Below are 9,121 nucleotides of genomic sequence, written 5' to 3'. Positions count from 1 at the left end.
TGGCTAGGCTGCAATAGACTTCATAGTAAATAAGTAAATAAAAAACTGTAAGAAACAATAAGGGACATTCCATTTAAAAAGATATTTCGCTAAAGGAAATATTTTTTCCTTAAGAGAAACTTTATTCCTGATTTATATTCTGTTTTGTGTTTCTACCAAAATGAACAGGATTGAAAAAGGTATCTGCTAGAACGCATTCTCATCACGGAGATTAAGTTCAATTAAAAGAAACAAGCAGAAATATCAAGAGTATTCAACCAACATCTCAAAAGATTTTCTGTTTTAAGCTATATAAACTATCCAAAGGCTGTCATTTCTTTAGCTAGAAAAGGACAGATCAGGTAGGAAAATCACTGATAATGCTTTCTTTTACCACTAGCGCTTAGTCACATCAGTAATACATTCAAGCAATTTGCCTGCACCTCGAAGTAGACTGCTGTTCCACAGGCTTGTCTGCATTCACTTCATGTAGCCTATTTAAAACAAACTAAAAAAATCCAGTTTTCTGGCTTTGTGTTTTTATTCTGGAATCTTGGGAGCTTGCTACAGCCATACTATTTTTAAAGATATTTAGGTGGTTCAGAATGCACTTGGGGACTTATAAAGATTTTTTTAAAGTACAGAAGTGTGTAGGCACTTTTCAATAGCATATTCCTCTGTACACACCATCCCCTCAAAGACTTTCATCCCATGATAATTATAGTTGGATCCATCACAGGCTTCTCTAACCAAAAATCACTTTAATTTGGACATATGGATTATTTCCTTAACTTCAAAACTCAATCTAATTTAAAGCTCTGAAGTTTTGACAGCGATCACAAAAGTATTTGAATAAAGGAATCTATATGACTTGTTAGGAAGAAAACATTGAGTGTATTATTACTCATTAATGGGGTTTGTGTTCATATTAGAAGAACAAAAGCAAGGCTTTTAATTTGAGACTCTCTTGCAAATAACCTTGTGAATTTTCAGTTCTAAAAAGATCTGTTGAAACATTTATTCCATGTTAGGTCAAGACCACAGTAGCCTGCCTTAAAACACAGCAATAATTTTCTGTCAATAACTCAACATCAGGATATTGTGGTACCACTGCCTGTTTTAGGAAACAGTAATTTAGAAAGCAAATGGTTTCCAGCTGGCCCTGGGGACAGATCTTGTCCCACCACTAAATACTAGCCAACAGACATTTTTTTGCGCAGCAGAACAGAAAGCTGCAATAAATGATAGCATACTAATAATGATATGTACTAAACACCCTGTGATTTTGACATGATCCTTCACCAAGCATCATCTACAGTGCCAGAGACAATAAAATCTCCTTATCACAAGTTCCAAAACTTTGAGAAGTCCAGATACACTTCATTTTTCACAATATTTGAATGCTCAGAGCAAAGACAGGTTTGGTCTGGAGGAGACAGCACCCAGTAACAATCTCCTGCCAAAGAAGATGGTATCTACACAGGGGATCTACCAAAAGGAGAGAAGAATGGAAGGAAGGAAGGAAGGAAGGAAGCAAGCAAGCAAGCAAGCAAGCAAGCAAGCTAGCGTGCTCTGCCTTCATGCAGCAACCAGTTAGGCACTCAGCTAGTGGGAAGTTCTGGTTTGTGCCAGTAAACAGAACAGCTCTTTCTACACTTCCTGTACTGCATAAAACAGTGACAGCTCAAGAAAAAGGAACCAGGTGACAGCCACACAGATTTGCACTTCTCTCTTGATCAAGGGAGCTGCATTCTTCTTAAATACAAAATGAAAGTATTTCAGTAGGCTTCCTGCTTTTCTGTAATAATTTTTATTCCTTCTGCACTTTACACATAAATAAAGCCATTAATTTCTGGCTTGCCCCAAAGGTCCACAGCTCTGGCTTCTAGGCCATATATGTAATAACTAGCATGACTTATCCCACATACACAAAACCACGTGCAAAAATACTTTAAGCACAGCTGGCTCAGCCTGTTCCCTCTCACCTGCCCTGAAGGAGACGTCCAGAAGGCGTTTCCCCAGCCCTGGATGCTTCCCATATCCCTGCCTTGCTGCTGTTGTCTTTTTGCCTGTCCCAGTCCTTAATTCTACCACAGTGTACCCCCAGAGAATCAGCTCTTATTCTCTGTGGCTTAGTTTACATCGGGATATCTCCCCAGACAAAACAGGAAACTGCTGAGCCCCCACGTAGCACACCAGCCACAGTGTACGCAGCAACAGACTGGTTTGTCTCTTCACAGCACACAAAAAAAGCAGGAGGAAGGTGGCAAACCCTGTCTAGCACACCAGCCGGTTGGTGTAAAAATACTTGTTCTTGCCTTGGCTACTGCCTTTGTTATCCCAACCCTATGTCCATGCTATCTCAAAGTAATGTTATTCTGTTAATTATGTTAAAGACAGAAGTTGTGAGGGGTTTTTTTTTGGTCAGAAAGGGGAGAATGGACAAGAAAAGAGGGGAGAGGATGGATTGGATTAAATTTTGGGGGGTCTTCTTTCTCCTCCCAGGTTGTATGAGGATGCTCCTCAAAAAGACCTGCTGGGACAGCTTCCCTACAATTAAAATTCTGGGACCAAGATCCTCAGCAAAACTTCAAATTCTCAAGAGCTTGAATACTGAAACCTTAAGAATTCACACTGTTAAAAGATACTGAATGGTAAGTTTAATGATTTCTATTTTAGATCTGGGTGATAAACTCCTACCTCAGATCATTTTACGTTTTAAACCCTTTAGTGAACTGGAGCTTAGGTTCCTCACAGAAATAATATTATGTTACACATTAAAAGATTTTTTTATTTCCCTGTGCTATAAAGAGGGAGAAATAACAAAACTCAAATGCAAGAAAACATGACTGAAAAATATCATATTTTCAAATTATTTACACATACTAATAGGGACAGAAAACTGCACTTGTTTCAGTTCAATGAACAGGCATATATTCATATAGGAATACATGAAAAGGTGTACAAAAACTGGTTTGTACATCTTGTCTTTAGGAATACAAAGTTATACAATATCTATACTGCTTAAGATGCAGGATTTTACATAAGAGAAGAAGTGTAACAAAACCAAGCATACTCCTAAACTGGCATATTGCTAGTTAAAGATCTTTTTAATTAACTAGCAGATTTGAAAATACTCAGAAAAGGTTATTGTAATTATTGTTTCCTGAAAATCCAACAGGTATTGACCACTACCTAGCAAAAAAACTCAACATTGCCATTACTACAACTGAGTTTTGACTAGCATTCCCTAACAAATTGACCTTATCCTATTGCTGGTTTTCATTTTATTACTTCTTGGGTTTTTGACTGAAGTTATATAGTTAGTTTTTATTTCATTTATGACATACAATTTCCTTAGCTCTAGCTTTTGGATTTATATTTTTGATTTGTAAATGCTATCTAAATACAGATAAACAGAAATAATTCCTCTTCCTACAATGACACATATACATATGGATCACAGAAAGATATCTTGAAATTTCTGTGTATTATGCAGTTTTCTTTTTTTTTTTTTATTCTTTAGGATGTTTTATGATCCTAAAATCATAACCAGTAGGATCAAGGATGTTACTATCAACATCAGAATTCCTGAAAATTTGAATAATTCTTGAATTATTTATAGTATGACAAGTTGAATAGGTATAGACACCAATAGGTTATGATTTCCTATTCAAATCAGATGAATTCTCACTTCCTACTTCATTCTCCTCATAAATGCACATTGAAATATAAACTATCATGGGACCAAAGTCTTAACTGGCAAACTACCTTGCTTCTCAGCTCCAGACTTCAGAGCTGGAATTGCTCTAGAAATGGAAGGCATCAGTGTTTTCTGCTAAGCCACTCAAGTAGCACTCAACAGTATATTTGACTTATACAGGCTATAAAATTATGTTTATATATAAACAGAAGAGAAAACTGTAGAAAGTATTTTTACAGCTGTTCTGTAGCATTAATCAAAATGTATGACTACATTCCTGAGAACAGCTGTCATTCTTTTTGATATGTTAATATTTGGATTCTAGTTTTCATGTGCAGTCTTTATGTATCTGAGATCTGATTCTTTGTGACAGCAGCACATGCAACTGTGAACATGATCTGACCTAAAGAAAAAGCGGTCTATGAGGATAGCTTAAAATGTCACTATATTTTGAGCTCGTGGTTTGGATGTCAAAAAACCAAGACTCATACCTCAAAGTAAAATAAACATATTTCTCCCAAGCTACAGAAATCCTGAAGGCAACTGACAACATTGTTTTAGAATTAATAGAAAGATTACACTATTTCAGGGGTTTTAATGAAGAAAGGATGCTACTGTCAACCTCAGAATTCCTGAAAATTTGAATATTTTTTTATTTATAGGTATGACAAGTTGGATAGGTATGGACACATGTAAGCTATGATACTATCTTTGAGATAGATATATATACACATAAAAATACATACACACACTCTTAAATAATACCGTCTTCTGTGTAAAATACTATTGTAGTGTATAATACTTCCTTACTGGGAAAGAGAACATTAGGATGTTGCACTATAGATCAAATTTTTGTCATTCTGCTACTCATACAGGAAATTAATCTCTCTGTTTTACTGGTATTGACAATTGTATGGGAGGAACTTTTGAGTGCACTGCTTTTGAAGAAGAGGTTCATGCCAGAGATTCTTCCTTAATTGTATCAACGTCTTAGCAAACAGAGGTATGTGTATCATGACTCCCAAATTGTTTAGGAGAGATGCTGCTGCTGCTGGAAGGGGCCCATATCTGAATCATTTGATAGGGTAGCAGAAGTTCTCTGGTTACTAACGAGCACGTATTAAGAAAATAAACCCCACTGATGGACTTAAGTCAAAATAAACCAGTCTCACATCCATGAAGACCATATGCACCATCAGTGGAATCCATATAGATAACGTCAAGAAGAATTGAAGCATGCTGTATTTTTTTGAGAGTAAGATCTGTAAACTATATACGTGGTTTAGCTACAGATTCAAGTTTCATGTGACATCAGTGACATTTTGCGCATGCTTAAAATTAAGTACCTGCACTTGGGTTTTAGACTTTACTGGATAAAAATTGAATTTTGACTTCTCAACAGTCCATACTATTTAAAAGAAAAACATATCATGTTTTTCTGAAATACCACTTTAATGTTTCTGCAATGTTAGACTAATGGAAAACCATGATAGGACATATTAAAGCTTATGAGTAAAAAGATAAACCGAAAACATTTTGGCAGTAATGCCTATGTGTCCCTCAATAGCAACTATTTTCAGTAACCAGCCTATTATTTAGTTAAACTGGCTTCTACACTTGAAGGTCCCACAACCAGTAGTTAATAATTCTGTTCTTTTTCTAAAACATTGCCACAAACCAATCTTCTTGCTTCTGGGTATCTGCTAGAAGTTAACCTATTAACAAGCTTTCAGTCTCTAAAGTTACGCCTTGCAAGGATAGAAATATACTGAACAAGCAACTTTTTAAATAAACAAATTAATTTCAACAAATTGAATTAAAAATTTTTGAAAGAACTCTCTCCCTACCCACTGTACCCTCACAGTAGATTCCTCTCCTCTCTCTTGCTTTCTGGCCTGGCAGTTTTTCCTGACTTAAGGAGCTGTATAACATCCATACAGTATTCTCCATATTTTTAAGAAAATTAAACTGCTTTCTATGACGTTCGTCTTGGTTTATGAGTTTCTATTCATGGCAAACAAACCCCTTTACTTCTCTCAGGAATTCTACTCGCTATCTATCCTACAGACTGTAATTTCTTGTTCATGATTCCTTATTCTTCCATTTTGAGTCTCCCTCTTTCAGTCTCAGCTCAGAAAAGCTTCTGGATGTCAGGTTAAGGTATGCAGAATATGATCAGGTGCCACTGAAGGAAAGAATAGCATCACTATCCTTCAAAGGATTCCACCTGACTCAAAGTGAACAACATACACAGGAAACTTCCTTTCCATCGCATAAACACATGTGCACAAACACTTTTCAACAAAACATGATGAATACCATTTATGAAATATATATCCTAAAAATTAAAAGTACACCAACTATCACAAACCTGTAATAAGGCTTTTTCTGGTAAATGGGAGGTTTTGTGTCTGAGAGTAAGATCATTTGATACAAAACAACCTTTCCTACTTTCCTTTGCCAACCTCTGAAAAAAGATGGTAGAAGAGAAATACAATTTTATCCGAACTGTAGGTTTGAAGTATCAAATATATTTAAATATTAAAAAAAATAAATTAAATTTGCTAAACTTAACTAGGTATTGTCAAATCTCCATGCAGTTACACATCTATGAATATTTGTAACGGTTATTACTGAGAATTATCATAGTTCTATAGTGCATATCATGGTTTTGTATAGTAGCAATACAATATAGAAGCATACAAGACCATCTGCATTTCCAAACTATAATATTGTGTACACACTGCATGACATAAACATGCTATTAGCATCTGTGAACTTCTAGACAAGTCTTCAAAACTTGTCTGAAAGCTCTCTCATATTACATTTTGTCCAACAATGTATATTGCATGAAAGATACTAAAGTATTTTCCATGTATAATGTCAACATGGGAGTAACATTGAATCTCCTTTCATTCCAGCTCTAGAAATAGAAGAGTTTCAGGGGTTATAATATTGGATTCAATTTGAATATTGCTACTGGGAAGAGAGAAGAAGGGGAAAAATAAAAAAAAAAAAAAAGAGGAAATAAGCAGGAAAGGAAAAATTAGGAATAAAGTAAGTGGGAAGGAAGAAAGCAGTGGGATGGGGAAAGACAGGAAGAACAAGAAATGGAAATAATGAACTTTAGATTGTAAATTCCTACTCTAAAAATCAATTTGCCCTTTAGTAGCAACAGAAGCTCTCCTGACCCATTAAGTTTATTACATACAATAATAATTGATGGCTTAATTCTGCATTTTAAAATCAATAAATGTCATCTCAGATGCCCTGGATTATCCAAGAAATCCACAAAAGACTGGCAGATATGACATAGAACTGACAGACGATTCTTGCATTTCCTGAGCTTTAAGCTGGAGGCCTGTCTGGTCTAACCTTGCCAGAGACATGCCAGGCCACCTGTTTAAGTGACTTAGTTGCACTCAAAACACCTACGAAAACATAGACAATAAAAAGCATACAATTAAAAAATTACTCAATTATACGCTTTCAGTTATATGCATTCTAATGTAATTATGGATGTCAAACTGGTCCTTGGCAACTGCTGTTAAGAATGGAAATAATTTAAGAATTTAAGATTATCCCTAAGAATGCCCTGATATACTCCAGAAATGGGGCATCTTTCACTGACTCAACCTAGCCCGTATTTTAAGAAAAGAGAAGAAAGAAAATGTACAGGAGTGAGAAGAAACAAAAATAAAAGTGAGAGCTTACCAACTAATTTGAGAGTACAGGGAAGAAGCAGAACTAATGACAGGTTTACTCCTGGAGGGATTTGACAACTGATGTCTGGCAGCCAGCAACTTATAATTCTTCACACCTGGTTTACATTCTGACCACCCAGGAGCAGAAGAAGGAAAAGGAGCCGAACAGTGGGAGAGATATACCTGTGTGAGCGTAATTTTTGGAACCCCCATACTATTAGCAGCAGCTGGATCTGACTGCTCCTATCTCTGCCCCTCCCCACAAGGGATCTGCTAGGCTTTCCACCAAGCTATGGCAGTCCCTTTGCTGCCACTGAAAATATACATAATTATAACCACAATTGAGGACCACAAGAACAAGTAAGTCTTTTAAATGCTTTAAATGAAAGAATGCCTATCAGATTACATTTTGATAAAATAGATATTAAATACAGCATCTGTAAAGAAATAAATACCATCTTTTTACAATAGATATAATAAGACCATTGCAATAAGATTTCGAGTTAGAAGGTAAGAAGTAACCATGACATATCTGCAATTTATCAGAGTTGTGTATAAGACGTTACTGGTCTACAGTTTGATCTACCGAAGTACCCAATAATTTCAGAGAGCTTAGAGGTCTGAGATGCATACAGACCTCAATGAAATAAAATACAATAACTAAATTTTAATAATGTTTTGGGTGGCACAGAAGTCAAGCTATAGCTAGGTAAATTGTTGGACCAAGCATATTTAATTTATACAGCATAATTTTCTTTTATATAATGTATTTTTTGATCTTACGCAAAGCAGCTATATAGACTTACATGTCATTCTTTCCTTGTGAATCTTCACTCACATGCTCCACTTGTCTATAATAAGTCTTAATGTTTGACATTATAATGGGCTACTGCTAGACCCATCTTGTGCTTTGCCTCTTTTCTTTTGTTCTTTGTCAGGAGGCTATATTTTATCTATCCTCTGAATTGTAAAACAGAATGAGTAATTTAATATGGCTTCCCACCTGAAGTAAAATCTATAAAGCTGCAGTTTGCTGTAAAATACAACGCAGTCACGCTCAACAATATAAACTTCCAAATAGATCTAACATTTTTATTTATAATTAAATAAAATATATATAGATAATAATTTTCTGCAGTAAATCATTTACTCATTTTAATAAAATTTCTACTTGTTCATAATATTCTACACTATTGAGCAATAAAAAATTTGTTTCTTTCTCCATCTCATATTCTTGCTGCTGTCAGCTATATTTTAATCATGAATCTGTATTTATGGGAGGACATTTGAGGGTTTATAGAAAATAATTTAAAACTACTAGATGCATGCATTTACTGAAGTGCTATTTGCATTTCCTTGGCAACACAAATAAAAATTAATATAATAGAATAAAACTTGACTTCTTATCTTAAAAAATTCAACCTTTGGTAAAGATCACTTTCCTCTTCTAAGCTAAGTAATAAGAAATAATTAGATCCACAACAATAAATGTACTTCAAATTAATCATATGTTGCTGATATATTAAAATATACTCTCGCTATTTCTGATCTGCTGGAAAGACTACTGAATAAATTAGACTTTCAATGACTACTTTCAATTGCCAAAATCACTCTCATTTCAAATGAAAAAAATAATTTCACTTCATATAGTTGGGAGCAATTATAAATGGAACATCTTACTCTTCCAGCCCAACTTCAGTGATAATTAAACAAAATTGTTAGCTCAGACAATTTT

The 9,121-nt window shown here is 34.9% G+C and overlaps 1 protein-coding gene across 1 annotated transcript in view; it reads right to left on the bottom strand.

The window, feature by feature from the left end:
- Positions 1-9,121, bottom strand: part of FBXL13 (F-box and leucine rich repeat protein 13) — a 75,358-nt gene that overhangs the window by 60,912 nt on the left and 5,325 nt on the right. The window contains 4 exon segments of the mRNA XM_054068468.1: positions 6,054-6,149; positions 7,058-7,113; positions 8,193-8,255; positions 8,258-8,346. Coding sequence (XP_053924443.1) covers positions 6,054-6,149; positions 7,058-7,113; positions 8,193-8,255; positions 8,258-8,346 — 304 coding nt within the window.

Source organism: Cuculus canorus, chromosome 1 (assembly GCF_017976375.1).
Source record: "Cuculus canorus isolate bCucCan1 chromosome 1, bCucCan1.pri, whole genome shotgun sequence".
Classification (NCBI taxonomy): domain Eukaryota; kingdom Metazoa; phylum Chordata; class Aves; order Cuculiformes; family Cuculidae; genus Cuculus; species Cuculus canorus.
Note: the sequence above shows the minus strand (reverse complement) of the source record. Positions and strands in the feature narration are given on the sequence as shown.